This window comes from Uloborus diversus, chromosome 8 (assembly GCF_026930045.1).
Source record: "Uloborus diversus isolate 005 chromosome 8, Udiv.v.3.1, whole genome shotgun sequence".
In the NCBI taxonomy this organism is placed as follows: Eukaryota; Metazoa; Arthropoda; class Arachnida; order Araneae; family Uloboridae; genus Uloborus; species Uloborus diversus.
The window spans coordinates 26,124,812-26,147,296 of NC_072738.1; the positions used below are offsets into that span (position 1 = coordinate 26,124,812).

At 35.1% G+C, this 22,485-nt stretch overlaps 1 protein-coding gene across 1 annotated transcript in view; it reads left to right on the top strand.

Annotated features, from left to right (window-relative positions):
- The first annotated feature begins 13,571 nt into the window (after positions 1 to 13,571).
- Positions 13,572 to 22,485, top strand: part of LOC129227740 (serine-rich adhesin for platelets-like) — a 132,002-nt gene continuing 123,088 nt past the window's right edge. The window contains exon 1 of the mRNA XM_054862344.1: positions 13,572 to 13,703. Coding sequence (XP_054718319.1) covers positions 13,637 to 13,703 — 67 coding nt within the window. The 5' untranslated portion in view covers positions 13,572 to 13,636. The remainder of the gene's footprint in view (positions 13,704 to 22,485) is intronic.

The window sequence follows — 22,485 nt, forward strand, 5'->3', positions numbered from 1 at the left end:
TGTATTCACTAGCTGCGTCGCCCGGCTTTGCTCGGGCCACCTATAAAAATAAAAGTGATGTGTAGTGAAGAGTGCTCAAAAATCAGGCTTCAATTAGAGAAAAAAATACTGTAAAATTTCCCGTCAACATAATCACTCTTAAAGAAAGAAAACGGCAAATCAAAAATTACCGAACAAATTAAACGCTGTTTTCCTAATAATCTTCTGCTGGCAGTACAAAAAAGTTTTTTCGGAAACTTTTGATTTGCCGTTTTCTTTCTTTGAGAATGATTATTTTGACAAGATTTTATACGTTTTTTAAGCCTGATTGTTGATCACGCGTCCTTGACATAACTTTTATTTTCGAGGTAGACCGTACAAAGCCGGCAAATACAGCTAGTAATTAAATAAAATTTTAATGATTTGTTTTACTAAATTTGTTTAGATTTCACCATATTGTCGTTCTAGTGCAACAGCAAGACATCTAATCCTAGGATTAACACTAAGATATCCTTCCGTTGCTCTGAGGCTTCGATATGCAGTCGATCTGGATTTAGTGACGAAACCAATTTCCCTTTAAAAGAAGTAATCTATTTAAGCACGCTTCACAAATTGCACCATTTCACTAATCTCGAATTTCGCGCCTTCCAAGGACGTCTCTGAATTAGGCTAGTTTCCAAGACGTGAAGTATCATGTTTTTGCTTGCACCGCTCATTAAAATACAACTCCTCGCCCCCTCGAAAAGGGTGGTCTTTTTCAAATAATTTTAATATATTCGGTAATTTAAACACCGTTCTACTTACATAAAATACACCGCCAGCTCATTCATTCTGGAATGACTGAGCCGGCGGTGTATTTTAAAAGTGTTTCTGCCTTAGCCCTGGCTTATAGCAGTAACTTACTGCAAAATACCTAGTTTTGCCTTCAATCTTTGAGTTGAACCGCACCATTGCTACGGTCACTCGTCTGATGTCCTAGTTCTACATTAGTTTCCAGTTTGTTTGGCTTTCTAGGCTCCTTTAAGAAGTTTTCCGTCTCCAGATCCTTTGGTTATCGTCTTTGAATACCTAGATTAACCAAAAAGAATATAAATTTCAACTTTGCTAAAACATAGTAAATTCTCTTCTTCTTCTTTTTTTAAAGCAATCACATTGCTTATTGTTCTCATTTGACTGTTTTGAATTCCTTTGATTTTATTTTTCTCTCCCCCCCCCCTTCCTCTGCAGCACCACCGTCGACCGGTCCCTCCCGATGCTGCTCTTCTAGCGAAAACTGTCTCCAGGTTGCGTCCATATCCTACACACACCCGAATACATACACACGCACACACACACACACACACACACACACTCATGCCTGCACACAGACAGAAACACACACGCCTACATACACACATACACAAGTTTGCTAAGACTTTGAAAACGGCCTGTATATCTGCCATTGTTTTTTCTCAATAGTAATGAAAGACTGCATTCAAATATTTAAAATAAAAAAAAAAAAAAAAAAAGAACAGTATTTCCAAAACATTTTATTCACATACGTTTTCAAACAGAAAACTTCTGTTTAAGCTCATTTAAAATCATTATTTAATGTATGAATTGCAATAAATACTAACTCCTATTTATATTTATTGAAGGTTTGCAGTTACATTACTCAATAATTTTAAAAATGCTTCATTGCGAAAGGTTGAAATAATTTATCACAAAATTTTTTCATACACGGAATTTACATTGATTTAACTAGATAAACATCTTCCTCAGCTTATATTTTTGTGATTTTGTTTCAAAACTTAATTTTTCTGGAAAACAAAATTTCATATTTTTTCACTTTTTACACACTTTAAAATATCTTTTCACACACACACAAATATTTTTTTTCAGGAAGAAAAAATCCGCTTTTAAAGTAACCCAAATACTTCTGAACTCAATTTTGAATACCTATTCTCTTTTAAAATAAACTTATTTGATGTTTATATAGATAAAAGTTGCCACAAAATCCAAAAGATGTCATTGGAGTCTGACCGGGTTTTTTGTTTGATTGATTGATTTCATACTACAACTTTTATTGGAATGATTGAGCCTGATAAGACGCGTATCAAGTGAAGCCTTGCTACAGCAAAGTTTCGACTTTCACCAAATTTGCCGAAAATAATATTTTATTTAATAAACAATTCTCGTGCCGCTAATAATTACTCACAGTGAACAATCACCAAACGCGATAACTCGCCAGAAAGGCAACTACTCAAACACGCGTTCCGATCCAAAAGGGCTAATCTTACGCTGATGCGTCGGCTCGTATACAGGGTGTTTCAAAATGAATAGCGAGGTTTTAACATGTTATAATATTTATTACACCAAACTTACAGCCACAAGTGATATATCAAATGAAAGAAAAACTCAAACAGTTTTTTGTTTGTTGGCATCAGTGTGCATGCGCGTGGAATGTTTCTGCTGCAATCCGCTAGAAAGCGCTTGTACCAAAGATGGCGACTAATGCACAGAAAGCGTTTTGTGTTTTACAGTTTGCAAAGACGGAATCTGTTGTTACTGTGCAACGTGCGTTCCGGATTAAGTTCGGTTGTGATCCACCAGGTGATAACAAGATGGTATCATCCATTGAGAAGGAATACTAATGGAGGGAGCCATAGCAAATGTCTCAGTGAAATAAGCTTGGGACCCAATGTTTCCCAGGTCAGGTGACTTGTTTGGCTGGGAAGTTGTCGCGTTTTGGCACGCAATCGCTCTTTTGACATTAAATATTTTTCAGACGACGCGACGGCGCTTATTATGAAGTCGGGGCTACAACTCAGAGCAACTCTGGCTCCAACTCCTTTACCGCATAATAATAAATAAATAAATAACGGATACAAATACAGGCCTATCATTCAAACTCCCTCTCCCCACTTTCCGGATTTTAAAATATAATGTAATTGCATTTTTCATGTATTTTGATGTTTATTCCCTGAAATGACGGGCATGTACAAATAGTTTAAAGTGTTCTGTTATTGACTGAAAATTAATGGATTCATATGTATTGTAATCAATGTTTCGAAATGATTTCATACGCAGGCATACTAGTGTTTAAATTGAAGCATAAAAATAGCAAATCTTTATTCTTGCGCATCTGCTGTTCACAGGAGCTTAGTGAAAAGATACTCGCCAACAAAGCAAATGTACACAAAATGCTTAAGAGCCGTTAAAATAATTACTAGTTAAGTAAAAAGTGTTTTTGTGGAACTAAAATGTTATTTGCACTCAAGATATAGAATGTTTTATAACTTTTATAGGTAAAATAAGTACAAAAATTTAAAAATTGTAGGCAGTTGTGAAATATGTACTCGTTGAATGCATATAAATGTTATTTTTTCTTTATTTAGAAGTAAAAAACATTCGTACATGCTAGGGAAAAGTTACTGGACCTCCTGGTGTGGCTTTTTCCTCATAGTTTACAATGCTAGAATACTGCACTATTACTATAAATCTAATTTTTACCTTCTACAGTTAAAGGTTGTTATCATGCTTGGCTTCAGCTAATGAAAACTTCTTCGGCGGTTACGGTCAACTCGAAATTGCTCCCCAAGTCACATGGTACTATTGCTGTATCGGGATAGTAGGGTTACACTCTCTCCATCTATTCCTTCTCAATGGTATCGTCAGTTTCAAGACACTGGCTGCCTTTGTAAAGGCAAGAGTACGGGACGACCAAGAACTAGAGAAGAAAGCGTTGAGAAAGTGCGTAATTCGTTCACGCGTAGCCCTAAGAAATCCGTTCGGAAGGCTAGTCGTGAATTAGCAATTCCTGTGACGACTGTTTGGAGAGGTTTACGGCGACGCAAGCTGTAAAACGCAAAACGCTTTCTGTTCTTTAGTCACCATCTTTGCTACAAGCGCTTTCTAGCGGACTGCAGCAGAAACATTCCACGCGCATGCGCACTGATGCCAACAAACAAAATTGAGTTTCCCTTTTATTTGATACATCACTTGTGGCTGTAAGTTTGGTGTAATGAATATTATAACATGTTAAAACCCATGTTTTGAATATGCCCCATGCATGATAAATTTCATAATATTTTCTGGCAATGTATGCAGGGAAATGCTTTATTTTGAGAAGGCTAAACTGGATCCGGTAACTTAACTGTTTTACTGGGAAAACTGTCATTGTAGAAGAATGTAGAACCGAAAAAGTGGTCAACAACGAACGCTATCCACTAGAGTTTAGGTTTAATTCTCTGGAGCTAGGGTTAAAATTTCTACTATCAAAATATCACAGAAAAAGAAATTGTTTCGTTCAAATGTAGAAGAAATTCTCACCCGTCGTATCTTGACGGGAGATTTTCTACTTATCCAGAATGCCTTGAGATTTTACAGAATTACAAATCTGATTTATTTGAAATAAGACTCCTTGGAGGTCCTTTTCAAAATAATAATAATAATAATAATAATAATAAACAAATAGAAGAGTTTATTGTCAAATCGTTGTCTAGAGACCATATTTCTTTTCAAACACTACTTCTTGCTTTTCATTTTTCGTGCAGCTCAGTAAAAATGTTCGGGTAATATTTCTGGTAAGTTAACGACGGATTTTTTTTAAAGCCAAGCTACTGCGCCTTTAGTATTTCTCAGATGTTTTGAATTAAAAATTTTTGATGAAGTTTCGAGAGAACTCTTATCTCGCTACTTCTTGAAAGTTCTCTCGCAATTTTCCGGGTGTTAATTCCCCCCCTCCCGGGGGGGGGGGGTTACACTGATGAAGCGACTCCATTACAGCCTTGAAATAGCTAATTCCCGTTGCCATAAAATAGCTTTGTGCTATTTTTTGGAGAATTTCTGCCTTATTTGCGTTGGTTTTTCACTTAAATCAAAATAGTTTTGTGTTCATGAAATATCTTCACATAAATAATTGCCGATGATCGAGTAACCCGCGTGTTTCAACAATGAAACTCGCGCCACGGCATGATAATTTGGTAATACGTTTTGCTAATGTTTAACATGCAGGGAAAGGATTTATTGTGACAAGACTGAACTCGAACCGGTCATTTAACTGCTTTACTGGTAAGACTTTCATTTTAGGAAAACGAAGAAACCAAAACAATTAACGTTATCTACTGGAGTTTAGGGTTAATCCACTAGTGTTAGGGTTAAAAATTCAACTATCAAAATATCAACAAACAGACAATTTCTTCGTTCAAATGTAGAAACGATTTTCACTCGTCACACCATGACAGGCGATTTTCTAGTATATTTCAGATTTCTCCTAGCCTCAGAGGGATAAAAAAACTCAAGGTAAAGTACTATTTAAATGTTTTATTATTAATATGATTTCCTAAAACACTGCAAAAATAATTACTTGATTTATACCTTTGTTGTAAAAGCAAAGGATTGGATTTGATTACTATTTTTAAGATCTACGCGAAGACATCCATAGTAATACGCGAAAGCACAATTTAAACTATCGTTTTCAGTGTGAAATAAATTCCTAAGTGTAGTCTAAAATAATTTTATCTTCAAAACGTGAAACTCAACCAATAATATATAGGTAAATAAATTCGTATAATGTGCATTAAACCAATTTTCCACGAACATACATTTATCTCTTAGCTGCCAGTCTTATTTATAATGCATTTTAAATATATACAGAAATGGTAGTTGGCTGTGTGTATTGTAAACATTTAAGCATAGTTCATGAAAGGTACTTTTGGTCTTGGTTTGAGCAAAGGTGCCCACAAAAAAGCAATAGACCGCACGACGCGAACGCGGAAAGATGCCTAGGAAACAAGTTTTGTTTGCCACATCTGGTAACCAAAAAAAAAAAGTTTTTTTTTTTTTTTTTTTTTTTTTTTTTTCAGAGACCTAGAAACATAACAGGTCAAAAAAAACTATGTTCCCACGAAAATAGTCGCACATTATTTTTTCTAGAGGCTGCAGAAGATGAGTTGCTCCTGTAGCTGTTTTTGTAATTCCTGGGGGGTTCTTTTGATAATTTTTGCATTTCTCGACTTTCAAGATGTTTACAACTAGTAAATGTATGTGGTTAAAACTCATTTGATAGCATATCAAGTAAAAATAAAACTCTAGATTCATTATTTTTGCATGTTACTGGTAATTTTCCCGAAATTCAATTTTTTTTTTTTAATTTCCTCATTTCAACTCTACAAAAAAACCGAAAAAATGTTTTGAAAATTCAGTATTTTAAACTTTATGCTAAAAAGGTCACAATAAAATTTCAAAGCAGTTAATTACAAGTTTTGACACGAACAGTGAGAGATTTCCAGTAAATAAATGCTGGATACCTCAAAATTTTCATGCTCCTTTTTCAAACGAAATATCACAAATTCTTCCAATTAAATGTAAAAGTGTAAGTTTAAAAATTAATTGGACAAAGTTTTAGCTATTTTTTTGAGAAAGAAGAAAAAAAAATTATTTGCGGAACTATTCTTCATGCTGACCGTATTTAAGCATTTAAAAACGCTGTAATAAAATAATATAGCTTACAAATATCCTATCAAGAGGAAATTGCAAAAAAAAAAAAAAAAAGGAGGCAGATGAAGAAAGCAAGTTTTCCGAAGAAACCGAGTACAAGAGATTGAAAGGCATCCCGAGATTGAAAATGACTCACCTCTTAGTAAAATATACAATATTCATCCTAATAGTTAATCTGAATTTTGTCACATAAGAATTCATTCAGAGCATTTTCGTGGTCCTACATATTTTCAAAGTCGTTTAACAGTTAAAGATCCTGCCAACCTATCAAGCAGCAGATAAAGAACTCGGTCTTATAGACGACGACAAACCTTGGAAACTAACCTCAGTTGATACATATAACTTCCTGACTCCGCTCCTTAACTCAGAGAATTGTTCAACTATTTTAACTTTTATGTCAACTTTTAGACCCTATCGCTGAAAGGCAAACATTTAAAAAAATGTCTCTGTGACGACATATTGCAAGGAGAGCGTCAGCAGAAATACTATGATTGTCGTTCATGTCAAGCGATATAAAAATTAAAGGCAAAATTTGTGAATGAAGCAGAGACTGAATAGGGGACCTTTGTTTGCCACCACCACAGAGAATCAACGAAAAATTTCTATTAAAACATGATTGGTACATGAAAACCAGGAACGTAAATTAACGTTGATCGGCAAACCGGCGGAAGTGGAAAAAATTAATAAATTTAACACTATCCCAAATCAATTAACAGGTTTTTGCAATGTTTTTACGGAACTGCTGGAACTTCACTTACACTGTAAAAAAGTTCCGAAACATGACAAACGAGTATTTCCGTATAACATATTTTAACGTCAATTTTATCCATTTTCTTTAAAAATCAAATGTCATTATCAAAAAATTTCCTAAATTTCTACAAGTCGCACGAGTACAGACTCCTCACTGTTGTAAAAATATTTTTAGCTCCCAGTTTAGAGATTAACTAAGCGTATTTATAAAGTGTATCAGCGTCAGCTCGACTGTAGCCCGTCCGGACTGATAAGGCGCCCTAAGTACACGAATAAGTCCTTTTCCCGGAGACGTCAAGTTTTGTCTACGTAGCTTTGCGAAAATTGTAGGCAAGTGCTATTCTTGATACTTACTTGCATTTCTGTCTTAGCTTTGACAATGCTTGCCTCACTGGTTTTGGAACTTTCTTGATAAATCAGGAAGTTTCCAATGTTATACTTATCTAAGTTTACTTTAAGGTACCAGAGACACGACTAGCTTTAAATGGGAAGATTTCCGAATACTTCATTAAGTTGACTGAATTTCAGCGGAAAGCATCAATATATTTATGTGATTTTGTTTCAAAACTTAATTTTTCTGGAAAACAAAATTTCATATTTTTTCACTTTTTACCTAAAATATCTTTTCACACACACACAAATACTTTTTTCAGGAAGAAAAAATCCGCTTTTAAAGTAACTGAAATACATCTGAACTCAATTTTGAATACCTATTCTCTTTAAAAATAAACTTATCTTATGTTCATATCGATAAAAGTTGCCACAAAATCCAAAAGATGTCGCTGGAGTCTGACCGGGTTTTTTGTTTGATTGATTTATTTCATACTACAACTTTTATTGAAATGACTGAGCCTGATAAGACGCGTATCAAGTGAAGCATTGCGTTAAGAAACCTTCTACTTAGCAAGAGCATGTCTTAAAGCGCCATCTGTCAATTATCATGTGAACTAAAAAGATCTCGATGGGCCCATTTTTTATTCGAAACCGACGCTTATTGGGATGAAAATAAGGGGCAACGACACTGTAGAAAAATGCTCGGAAAAAACACAATAACGGAGCAAGTTCATGCTAAGACTTAGGGAATATATTTCAAATATCGACTTTAATCACTTAATGATGTATTTTTAGATTAAGAAAAAGAAAAACTGTGTGACAGAGGTTAGTATCTGTTACGCAATCTATTATTTCTTCTAAAATATACATTCCAAAAAAAATTTGTAACTTCATAAGTTTCTTGGTTACACATAATTATGCAGCGCTCAATAATGTACGTATATACAGCAGTATTTGTAACCACATCTGACAATCCTAAAGATATGCCAAATAGAAGAAGCAATTACATGAAACTATCTCTGTGTCATTATTCAGTTGCCTGCTTTTCATGGGATCATTTTGCGTAATTTTCATTTTCATTTTTTGAATATTTTTGAAAAAGCGCGGTTTGCATTCGGGTATTTCATTAATTCTAACGTGTCAGTATACGTCTCGAATTGGTAGCTTCTCCTCTTGCTTGGGCAGTCGAGAAGTTCGAATTTGGTTATGGCCAAGATAAACAACAACAACCAAGATAAGACAACAACAGCATCTCGTAAATTTTCCAAATTTGTATGCAAACTTATCAAAATTGTTTAAATACTTTTCAGGTTTTAACACAAGAAAATACGCTATTTCTTCTACGTTTTTTAAGAATAAAGGGATATTTTGTTTATAATACGTTTCACCTTAAAACATTCAAGAATATATAATAGCTCAACATTTTCGCAAAATTTCAATCTTTCAACTGATAACAGTATCTAACCGGTGGTGTCCTGATTAGTTAACACGGTATACTATATTTTTTGAAAAATTACAACCTTCATATAATTGCCATTTAATACCTTGCCTCGCGTTCAATCTTCGAGTTGAACCAAACCATTGCTTCGGTCACTCGTCTGGTCTGCTAATCCTGTATTAGCTACCAGTTTGTTTCGCACTCTTGGCTTCCTTAAGAGGTTTTCCATCTCCAGCTGAGACATTTTCCTATGCCGGGCTGTTGAGTGCTAATAAGCACGAAACTTCAGTCCTCGGCTGGAAATGATTAAGCTGGCTGTGCGTTCCACGCCAATGAAGTTTTTTCATCAATATTTTTCATCCTTTAGTAAGCTATTAATGACTTCTAGCGAAGCCTCTGTCAGGGTTGCCAATAACCGAAGTCCATGAATTCCTTCTAGTTTTTGACGGGAATCTGCTTCTTACACTGAGGTAACCACACCAGTAGTGGCCAGTGCTTCAGTAGAGACCACTTCAAGGTTACTTATATACTGGGTTAGTATAAAGGAATATCCCGGTTTAAAAATTTATATTTCATAAAACTACTACACTTGCCACTATAAATGATACATTTAAATAAAGACAAACTGTCCAAGTTTTTTTGAACGTAAGTAATTTCTTAATCGTGCACATTCCGCACAGCGGAGCAAGAGACTCTTTCTGGAGGAGTTTTTTTTTTGGTCACGACAGTCCTTACACGCGTCTTAACTACTGTATTAGGATTGGCAACAATATTAAAAGTAAGAGTTCTGGGGAATGTTTTTATCCTCATGTCCCCCACTTCGCTGCGCCTCTGACGTTCTTCAAAACTGGATTGGCCGCGTAGGTGATCATGATTTTGAAAAAAAAAAAAAAAAACTGTCACAATTTACCTTTATTTTTATTTATCATTTACAGTGCTAAATGTAATAGTTAATGAAATATAAATTTTAAAATCCGAGATATCCTTTTATGCTAACCCTGTACTTTGAAGGAAGAAATGTGAAATAATAATGTGATTAATATATTGGTACTTAATGTAATTATCATATTGAAACAATTTCATGCATCAGTTATTTTAATTTAAGGTAAGTAATGTAAATTCTTCGGATGGGAGAATGCCATCTTCTGGGATGGGGTCACTACTAAAATTTTCAGATTTTGGAGAGACCCCTTACGGATCAAACGTTACGTTTAAGAAAAAATGGATAAAAAATTTTAAAAATTGAAAATCTGGTATCTTTAGAAAATGGGGCGATTAAGAAAGAGTTGGGTTATAATGCGCTCATTGAGTTTCAAGAGAGGTAATTGATATTGTAGACCCACAACTTAAAACGTTTTAAACCTTAAAGTGACTACTGCAAATACGTTAACTTTACTTGTCCCTCCTGGATATGACAAAAAGGACGTACGCGAATGTAGACGTACATTTCTGACCACGATGACAAGATACGACAGGTCATATATATATATATATATAGGAAAGTAAACGTAAATGCAACTGGTAGCTGTCTCAATTGTTTATATTTTCTGTTCTCTGTTGCTGTGTTTGAGCTTCTAGTTTTCAATATTGAACTTTTGTTTTCAAATTTTAACTATTTCTTTTATAGCAGTATAAAACAGTGGAATATAGAACTAAAAATGCTGCAACAAAGTTCATTAAGCTATTTCTCTCCAGCCTCCCAATGACACTCAGCTAGGGAGGTCAAAGCGCTTTATTGTGCAGTAGTGTCACCCAAAGTGGAACTGCAAGTTTTTGAAAAGTGTAAATTGTGTTAACTTAGGAATTTCGCCCTGTTTTTAAATTATATTTACTCTATCAAATGCAGTTGCATCACCAGGGGTAGAGAGGAGTGCTCGCGTTGTGAGACACCCTTTGGAGGGGGCTCATACCAAATTGAATTTAAGAATTTCCTTTTTTCATGTATAAAAATTATTTTATTTATTTATTTATTTATTTTTTTTTTTTTTTGCGTTTGTAGGCGAGGGGAGGGGGTACCACCATAAATTACCGCCCCGGGTGTCACCTATGCTAGGTACGCCAGGTTAATAACATGTTGCTTAGTTGGCAGGTTTTGATACAAAGAATCTCCCTACACTAAAAAAAATCCACCAATTTCCTGTGAAAATAAAGTATTTTTAAGCAGTTTCCTGAATTTCTACAAGTTGCATTCATGCAGATTTCTCACTTTTATGAAAAATTTTTTATCTATCAGTTTAGATTATTAAGAGTATCGGTTTCCACCGTAATACGACTCGCACATATTGACTGAGCTCCCAATGAGAGCTAGTAAGTCATAAGCTTCAGCAGCTTTCCAAGATTATAAGGCAAGTGAAATGCTTGGTCCTTACTTGCAATTCTGGCTTGACTATGGCTGTATTAATGCTTTCGGCGATTTTCTGGTAAACCTGGGAAGATCAAAGTTACTACTTAAAATCTACTTACTGTCTCTCCGGTACGAGAAAAGTCCCCGCCGAAATGCCTGGGCCTGTCTATTGCTGCTGTAACGAAGCGTGTCTCATTTTGCCAAGGGAAGCTTAATGTTGGAAAAGTCCACCCGACTGCACAAAGGCAAGAAATCGGAGTTGTAGGCTTGCCAGAATTCTGAAATGTTCAAATGGGACATCAGAAGTGGGAACCGGGACATCATCGCCCCCCCCCCCCCCTCAGTGTCACAGGTATTCAGAAAGGTGCACTTTCTTGGTTGGTTTTTAGATTATTATTTTAGTGGGTAGTTTCTTCTCAATGCTATGAATAATGGTTACTAACTATGAACCGAAACCCATGAAACAAGCAAATAAATTTAAACATTTTATTTCTTACTTAAGTAAATAGAAACTATATGAATGAGGAAAAAAAATTGAAATATATTTTCATGTATTTTCAATTGGCCAGAATCTTTTTCGTTTTTAATGTTTTTGTAAAAATCTTCACAAGCTAATATTTTATTAATTTTTATGTTAATGTCACAAATGACAAACTAACTATCCTAAATAACCCTTCAGTTTCTTATTTTTAGACTTTTTTGATCATATTTTATCAAATTTATTTTATCAATTTTATATTTTCCGGGACATGAAGTAAACCGGCCGGGACACCGGAGTTTTACCTAAAATCCGGGACTGTCTCGGTCAAACCGGGACGTCTGACAAGCCTACGGAGTGGTGAAATGAAGCCAAAAAATCCTCCGGCAAATAACCCTTGCAGAAAATAAACGAAGTCCGTTTCTATGGTAGTAGACGGGTTCAGACTTTACGGCGGGAGCTTTTCTCGCGAAAGACGGACAGCAAGTTTATCTTGAAGGCTCAAGGAGCATGACTGGCTTAAACCGGAGAGATTTCAGGAAGGTCACAGACTTTTAACGGAAGACGTTCCTGTTTTTTGCAAGACATGTTTCTGATTGGGCACATTAGCTGCTCATTATTTTCCAGGAACACTTCTGAACTGTTTTTACAGTGTAAGCAAAATTTGGAGTTACGCGTTTCTCCTACTGACGGCAGCATGAAATAGCCAAGTTAAGGGGCTGTTCACAAGTGATATGACACTTTGAGGGTTGGCTGATTTGCGAAACTTTGACAGTTTGTCACAAGGGGGAGGGAGAGGATAAAATGAAGTGTGACATCACGCCTTTCATACAAAAATATGTTTATGAAAAATAGCGTGACATGTGACGGTGGGAAGAGTCAGGTGAAGTGGGACACTTTGTGAAAATGGGGGGGAGTGGGATCAAAAATGCTGAAAAAAGAAAAAAAAACAGCGTGACATCATTTACGGACTGTTTCTAGGGCAGGGGGGGGGGCTTATTTTTGACACTTTCCCTAATAACACACTTCGTTATATAAAAGTCGTAAAATGGTGGTTAGCGCTGGGATAACCATTTTAAGGCAGTTATGAAACGCTTAAACGTTTTTTGTGCTACCTGTGCTTTGAAGTTGACTGGTTTTCAGCCGTTGATATTCTAATACAAAATTCATAAATAGCGTGTTGTACAACAAAGTAACAGTGAAAACACATGGCTCAAAACACACTAATCAATTTCAGGCGCGTGTTTTGGAACATCAAGAGCCACTTTCCGAAGCAAAAAAAAGAAGGGGGGGGGTAATGGGAAAACATCCGAGAAAAGCTCCGAGCCCCCTTTTTTTATGACTTTACATCCAAAAGCTCACACTTTTTGAATGGAAAAAGGATTCCTTGAAACCTCGAAACTCGTATCTGCAGTTAGTTATTATTTAATCATTTCAAACCTTTTTTTTTTCGTTACCTTCGATATGCTCTTCTCACCCTCTCTTTACGTATCTTCCTGAACAGATACGTTCAGAAAACCCTTCGACAGGGAAGAATAACAAACACCATTCACTTAGCAAAACGATACCTCTAAAACAATCACAATCGGCAAGACTTGGCTAAAAGTTTCTTTGGAGTTTCGTTATCTAACCATAAAGAAAGGAGTTTCGATATCACACACGTACCGGAAATTTATCACAGTAGAGAAAAGGTGTTTTCTTTAATAGCAGATTAGCTTTTCCATAATCGAGAGCCCTCCTAAAGATAAGCACTGGGAATAATTGTTTTTATTTATCTCTAATACGGAACATTTATTCAGTTTGGAATAGGAGATGCTTAGTGAAAGTCGAGAAAATGATTGTTATATTTTTAATCTGCAAAATATTGGTTGTTGCCGTGATTGCTCAATCAAGTGAAGAAAGTATGTTTTTATTTTTAAATATTAATAACTTTCTGTGTTTTTAAAAACAATTATTTTACATAATTTATAATAATTTTCTTCATTTCCTTTAATTTTTCTTTATATTTTACTAGAATATTTTGGTAATTTCGAATTATGTTCAAGTGAAAAATAAAACCGTGCATTGTTTTAAATCTTGTGCCATAAAATATCGATAAAAAGGGCCTTTTTTAAATAAAAACGCTTTTGTTAAACTTGTCAAACAGTTATTTAATGTATAATGAAACTAGACGAGTGATGCAAAACTTGTTGAAAACTAGAAAAATAATTTTTAATTGCTTAGAAACCTTTTCATTTTTATTTTATAGCAACCCAAAATGTCAATGATTTATTATATTTCACAGAAAAGTTCAATGCGGCAGAAAATATTTCAACGATTTCTAGCCAACAGTCAAGAATAACTTCGAAAAAGTAAGTTCGAAATTATTTGATTAAACGAAATGTAGCAAATTTATTTCGTTAAACAAAAATAAAAGAAACTGATTGTATAACTTTGCCAGCAGAGTGCAACACATTGGAACTTTTAATTTCTTCTTACGTCAAATATACTACGGGAAGTAAGCACTAAGCGGGTACGTTAACTTTGATAGCAAAAAAAAGTAGTTTATGTTTTCATTAGACATTTCTTTAGCATTCATATTTTTCTATAGTAAAGTCTTTGTTTCTATTTGAAAGAACAAACTTGGGCAAATGCATGTTTTTAACATAAAAGTCATAAAAAACTTACCCTTCAGAAGACCAACTTTGCCCATAAGATAAGCGAAAGCGGGTACGTTAGCTTTGATGGTAGACAAAAGTAGCTAGTGCTTTCATTAGGCACTTTTTTAGCATCCGTGTTTTAATATGGTAATCATTGTTTCTATTCAAAAAAAAAAAAAAAAAAAAAACACACACACACACACACACAAATTCGTGCACATGCTTGTTTTTAATATAAAATACATTAAAAAATACAACCCTTCTGAAAAGCAGCTTTACCAGAGGGGTGGTAGGCCCAAAGCGGGTAGAGACTCTGAGCAAAGTGGGCAAGATCAAATAAATAAGATTAAATCAAATTGTACAGTAACGTAGCTTACAGCTATGATAGACAATGCAATCCAAATTAGCGAACCCATGCTCAATTGCAAGAAGCCCAGTTTTCCTGCAGTTGCTTAAGGCACAGTTGCCGTCAGACCTCTGTTGTTTGGAGCAGAGGTAGGATCTGGTTTGTCAGTTAGTTTTGGCGATATGTAACTGCAATCTCACGCCCCAGAAGCGTTTTTCTTTTGCATTTAGTGACCACTTACAAAATAAGCTGAACGAATAAGTCTTTAGTTAATTTGCACAAGTAGCTGCAAAGTGGGAACCAGCTTTGCCCAAGCACATGAGTTCATTTCATCCTCCTATAACCTCAAATCCAAGGAGCAGAATACAAAACCACTCCTTAAATAATATCAATAAATGTCACAAAGTTAATTTTTAAAACTAGCATGGTCATATATTAAACCATTTAAGAATATTCACAGCTAAAGAAAGTAGAAAAATTACACTGAAAACTTTGTCAGCGTCTTAGATTAAAAACGCATACGTTAGGGATTTCGCTTACTGCTTGCAGTTAGTCGATACGTGAAGCTTTTGACCAGTTCCTCAGATTCTTACTAGTGTTAAAAGGTCGCCAATTCAAAAGCATACCCGCTGTGGGTGGGATATCCGCTTTAAAAAAGTTCTTTCTTTACTGTGTTCATCGACCAAAAGTATGCACACAGGACAGTGTGGGAGAAGGTTTGCTACTATCCTTCTTTTGGGGATTGTCCCTGGAAAAACTAAAGAAAAAAAAATTGACCAACAGCATTCTCATTCACCGTCTTCTTGGCACCAATTTTTTCTTACCTAAGCCAAAAAATGAATTAAAGCCGCCAAGCGGCCCATTTCTAGTCTATCTTTCTCGTGAACACAGTATATAATATGTGAAGTCATGCAACGTAGACATCCATCACTCACTGTGCTCCCTCTTTTTGCCTTTGGTTAAAAACATATTACAGTTGAATCTGACGGGATGAAAAGCTTTCGAAGCCGTTATATAAACTTATTCATATGTTAAGCTTCCTGAAACAGCCTCCCCCTCCCCCCTCTCCTATTTTTTAAGCGATCGTAGGTTTATCTGGAAAACGATCGTTTGTCCCATAGAGTTAGCGGCACAAACAACTAATAATTTTTTTATAATATACGATTTTCATTATGTTTTTTTTACACTGTAAAAAAATTCCGAAACGTTACTGGTTATCTCCGTGGAACGTTTCGGGATTTCAGAGGTTTTCACCTATTTCCCCGCAAAATCAAGTATCTTCGCGAAAAAGTTTCCTGAATTGCTAAAAGATGCACGAATGCAGACATTTCACTGGTATGAAAGATATATTTTGCTACCAGTTTAAAGAATGACTGAGCATGTTTATAAGGTGTATCGGCCTCAATTTCATCACGGCCCGTCCAGATTGACTGAACTCCCAATGGGAGCAAATAAGTCTCTGGATAGCTGCAGCCTTGCGAGGCAAGAATTGCAGGCAAGATATATGGTTGGTTCTTGCTTGCAATTATTCGCGCAGCTTTGGCCATAGTCGCGGTAACGCTTCTGGACTTTTCTTGGTAAACCAGCAAGGTTCTAATCAAATACATGAATACTATTTAATTCTTGTAGAAAGTTCACGACTGGCTTTAACAGGGGATATTTCCCAGCATTTCAGGAAGGTTTGTATCGGAAAACGTTCCTGGTTTTTGTAAGAAATGTTACTGGTAGAAATTGGGCATATCAGCTGCCTATTATTTTCCAGGAACGTTTCTGAATCGTTTTTACAGTGTAAACAAAAAACGTTTTTGCGGGAAGCACTTTTGCATAAATGAGTTTATATCACGGCGAGTGTAGCTTTTTGCCTGACTTAACTGTCTATGACCGGGTTTCTCCCAAAAGCTAGACGGCTGCCCTTGACGCAGGTGTGGCGTGGCCTCTAGAGACTATGATTTTTTTTAATTATTGAGAGTTCTCCTGTTTTATTTTGTGCGTAAGAAACATCAACCAATCAGATCCTCTGCATGAAGTAATTTTAAATGACGGAATAAATGACAACCAATCTGTAAGCACAAGTGAGTGTTATTAAATTATGCAGAATCAAATATTTGCACAGAAAGTTAGCAATGAAAATTCCGTTTCTGTCTCCCTCGTAGTGAAAAATCAGTGCTTTTTGTGCTAGAAACTCGAATAAGTAAGTAGCGTAGCTACAATCCTTTAAAATTATTATTTTATTTATTTATTTATTTATTTATTTTGCCACGCCATAGCTTCAGGGTTGTTCACAAATAATGTCACACTTTTTTTTTTTCAATATTTGTGACGCACCTCCCTCCTTCGACACAAATTGTCACACATCAACCCCACCTCCATCCCTCCCGCCTTTGTCACATGTTACGCTATTTTTCAAAAACATATTCTTACTTTTGAAAATACGTAAGGTCACATTTCACGTTACCCCCCACCATCTCCCTTGTCACAAAATGTCACAATTTTAAGAACCTTTTAATGTTATTCTTTATATATTTTTGATATATGGCATAGGTATTGCAACATCTTGTTCAAAGTGATGCATAAAACGCATATACATCTACCTACAGGCATAAAAGGGGGAATTCCCTGGGCATAAAGTTGACTTTAGTTTTGAAAAAGATAAGTAATCTTCACTGATAAGGCAACGCAATACGGCGGATTTTGACTCTATTTCATGACACATGTGCTGTTTATCAAAAACATTATACAAAAAACAAATTGTTCTCTAATCAAAGCTTCTTAAAACCAATAACTTTTCCAGATTGTACGTTTTAGGTAAACAGAAGTGTCTCTTCTCCAATTTTGAAAAACTAGTAAATGATATGCTTTTGTGGTGTATCTCTGTCGACTATTTTCGCAATTTACAAAAACAGTAGTTTTATTTTATTTGCAAAATTACTCCAACCTTTTTATTTTACTTATTTTTGTTTAACTTTAATCAGATCGTAAAGTTGTTACTCTGGATAACAAGAAGCCGGATTTTTTTTCTTTTGCATTTAGTTACTTTTTTGCAAAAATGTGCCACTTAAAGTACAGAAATAATTTTTCAAAATATATTTTCATTTATTAAATTCGTCACTAACAACGGTATGAAGCACGATTTACGGGAAAAATTTCATACATTTGTTTCAGGTTAAAACGAACCCTTCAGGGATGTAAGTCCTCTGAGTGAGAATTATTTCTTCGCGATGACTAGGGTCGACAAGGAATAATTTTACGCAGATAATAATTCATCAGAATGAAGATTGTTTCTCCCCATATGGGCAAATCAATTCATATTACGAAAAGTGCGAGACATCCCAATTCATCTTTGGGATTCGAGGTACTTAAGTGCACGCAGACCCTGTTTGGTTGTCCTTTAACTCTGGACAATCCAGTTGAAACAGTTGCACGACTATCGATTCAATGTTTTTTTCTTTGCTCAAATTTTCAGTATTTTCTTTTTCTTTTGCCAATGTAGAAATACATGACAGAGGTAGCATAGAATGATAGCATAAGTAGGTTTTCGCATGCCATCAGCTAAGGTTTGAGTGAGAAAGTTCTTAAGTTCAGTACTTTCTCTATCTTATTTATCAGGGGTCAGACCGGGAGTTCGTTCGTACGAAAAATGTACGCCAAATGTTGCAGTTCTATATTTATTTCCTTCTTCTTTTAAACACTGCAATGACACCGTTGTTTTTTTTTTTATTTTCTTTTCGTGTTGTTAGGGGAATGCCGTTTCACGTGACTGTTTTTAGTTAAGAGATAATAACTTTGTTCTTATTTTAAAAGTTTTACCAGTGAATAAGAACGAATTCTGAGTTACTCCCGCTGTGGTTTTGAACGCTAATCAAACAGAGAGCTGCGCTAAGTTTTCTAATAGCATATTTTAAATTTAAAAAATTATATGCAATAAGTAGTCAATTTATAACACACCACACATCTAAAAATGCATCCCATGTGATAAAACTATATAATTATGGCAGAGAAATATGCCGAAAACAAAATTTTTACTATTTGAGAATTTTTATTGAAAACGTTAAAAAAACTGAAAATTGCAATAACTTCAACTCATTTGTGGGAAAGGAAAGAACTGTACCACACACCTCAAAATTTTTACGGGAGTTAAGTGCCACCAATGGCACCTTTTCCGCGCAACTCATCATCGAAAATGGAAACATACTATTATTACTTATTTTGGCTAAAAACATGAAAAAAACAGCATTTTTTCGAAACTTCAACCCAATTGCGGCAAATCAAGAAATTATCAGAAAACATTCAAATTTTTTATGGGCACTTTGCTCCACCAATGGCACCTTTTCCGCACTACCCATCAACGAATTAAACAAAAAAAAGCTTTTTTTCGACCCACCCCGTTTTAGATCCGCTTCGGCAGAGACTTGCTGGCAGGAATTATAGCATTCCCCCCCCCCCCACCTGCGAATTCAATGACAACATCCTTATATATTATTTCTGTAGCCTGTTTCTGGTTTCTACGCCAGATTTTCCTCAATTCTTGATCGATTTCTTTGATTTACACCTTATTTTAAAGCTTGTGGTGCTGGCTACTGACGAAAAATAGACCCACGGTCAAAAAATTGTTTTTTTTTTCAGCCGAAAAACCTGTTTTAAAGAACCAGAATGAAATTTTTGGTTAAACTTATAACTTTAACTTGCACTATGACCGACAGAGCTGAGTAGCTTGATCGGCAGAGCGTTCCCCTCGTAACTAGGAGAATGCGTGTTCGGGCCCACGTCCGGACAATCTGCATCAAATAAATTAGAGAAATTACATGCACACATATGTAAGTGAATAACAAATCTGAGGGAATAGAAAAAATGAGTAGGAAACGCACTTTGCTGTTAAGAAAACTTGATGTGGTTTTGTGCTTAAGTACTTCTGAATTGAACAGGTTTTTTTTAAAGCTTTGGCTCTGGTAAGAAAATTAAAGCATAATGTAAGTGAAAATATAAGTAACAGGTTTAAGATTTCAGACTACAATAGAATTGTTTTTTGTTCAGAAAAAAATAATAAATCGTATATTGAAATATATATTCGTCTAATGACTTTTTGACTCTTTGTACAAATAAAAAAATCACTACCTCAATTTGAAGGATAAAATATATATTTTTTCTTTTTTTTTTTGCAAAAAAAAAAAAAAAAGCTTATCACATTTTTACTACATTCGAAAAGCTACGCTTGAAAAAGAGCATAGTTCAATTTTTTTTGTATTTTAACCGTGCTATTAAATGATGAACACGTGCTGCCATCTAAGTTATAACGGTTCAAGCAGCCTGCGGTACCAAATTGTAAAAATTTTCAAAAAAAAAAAACATTTCTCTTCAATATCTTATATTATATATGATTCCCCTCTCATTTTAAAACTTATCAGGCTGGTTAACGACAAAAAATAGACTTACGGTCGAAAAATCAAGTTTTCGAAAACGCTCCTTGCTGTTTCAAATCCTTGATGCAGTCTGTAGTTCTTATGCATTTTTTTTTTTTTTTCAAGTAAAGTTCTAATGCAGTTTTCCAATTTTTTACGTCGCTTTCGGCAAGAAAAAAAAATAGCCTGTGTGTGTGTGTTTATATTTTAATAAAGCTTAAAAGCACTGGACTTAGTTGTTCGGTTAAATTGATAAGATTTTTTCGGTATAGCCCGGTCAATTTAGACATAAAAATAGTGATCAAATAACAAAAATTCCGGGAAAGCTAAATTTTTGTAGAGACCTTGGGTTTAGCATTACAAATAAAGTGCCAAAAGTCCCCGTCGATCCCATGTGCGCTAAAAAAGTTATTCGGGGTCAAAGGTCAAAAATTTTTTTTTTAGATTTTTCTCAAAAACGGTAAGTTTTATCGAAAAAAACCTCAGACCAAAGTTGTAGACCTCAAAATTCTCCATAAAAATGGTCCTTATGATTTTTATCTCCAAGACCAAACCATTTCCCAGATATTGCGTACTCTCAAAAGACAGCCAGTCACTTACAGAATCCCCTCTACTCGCGTGGCCTTGAATAACATCTGGCTATTCTAATCCGTGTGGTGTCGTTCACATACCCAAGAGTGCCCAACATACTAAGGGCATGGGCGCACCCCTCAATATTACGGAGCCCCCCCCCCTCAAAAGTAAGAGCCTCCCTCCAAAAACTGAGAAAAATACCCCTCAAAACAATCCTAACCCCTTTAAATGTTTTTTGAGCTCTCAAACTGTAACCACATTTCATACAATAAAACATAGTTTGACTGGCGAGTTGCATTATTATCTTGACTCCTGACAATGTTTGGCCTTAGTGATACATTGTAGTTAAGATTTCCAGATTCTAAAATCCATCTCTCTTGGTTAGACAACAAACTATGGTTGACGCTTCTTCATCTAATTTTGCGAGCGTCGTCTCACTGCTTTAGTATAACGTGAGGTATTGGAAATCATATAATTCAATAGTTACGCAATCAAGCACCATTTCTTTTAAAGTTTTATCTGATATTCCTTTTTTAAGAAGATGATCCGAGTGTCCCCACTGCTGCTTATCAAAGAACCCAAGTTGAAATCTGAAAATGTAAATTTTCGCTGTACAATCGAATTCTTCAAACTTGTCATCGTATTATGTTTGGATCATCAGCTCTTGTTCTGCAAACTGATTACTTTGAGAATTTAAAAAATATAACACTAGGTATTGCAGATGACCATCAGAGAACTTGTTTCGAGACGGATTACGATGACCAGTTCGAAGATGGACAAAGAACATTTATAATTCAGATTTCAATTTTGAAGCTGAAAGAGTACTATGAGCTCATTGATAAGCAGAACTGGTAAAACTCGGCAGCTCCCTCTCTCAAAATGGGGACTTCCATAAAACTTTGAAAGAAATTGCTTGATGGCGTACCTACTGAGTAGTATGGCTTTCAAAACCTCACATGTCATACTAAAGCAGCGAGACGATAGGTAAAATAAGAGAAAGAAGTGCCAGGTGCAGTTTGTTGTCTAATCAAAAGGGACGGATTCATTCGATTCAGATTAGAATCTAGAAATATTATGCCACAATACCATCAAGCCACAATTTCAATCAAGACTGAAAATTATGAGAAGCAAAATAGTTCAACTCGCACGCCAAACTTATGTTTTATTATAATCAATGTGGTTACAGTTTGAGGGCTCAAAACCCATTAAAGTTTCTTTAGCAACGTCTTTTGTTTTAAAGGGTGACTTATGGTGGGCTCTTGCAAGCCACATTTATATTTTAACATTTTTATACTTAACCGTTGTTCTCTATCATAGGTAAATTTGACATTTTGAGCCAAAGTTATGGGCTAAGTGGAGAATTAACATTTTTTTTTACTAGATAAGAATTGCTTTTATTGCTCTTTTTTCCGTACCTATGTAAGAATTAATTAATATAAAAGCAAACTTTTACAAATCATAACTTCTACTGTTTTTTCTCTAGGTACGGAGCAACACTGTGTTAATCAATTCTGACACTATATTGGTCAAATTCAAGATTCAACGCATGTGTGGAACTTTAAAATACAGTTTATTATTAAAATGATCTTATGCAATGTGTAATCTACACAAAAAGCCTGCTCTTAAGAGCGATAACATCAAATTTATCAAATTTTGATACTTGATGAAATTATTGTAACTTTTTCCAGTTTTTATGCATTTATGATCAACTTCAAGGCGGAGCGACACC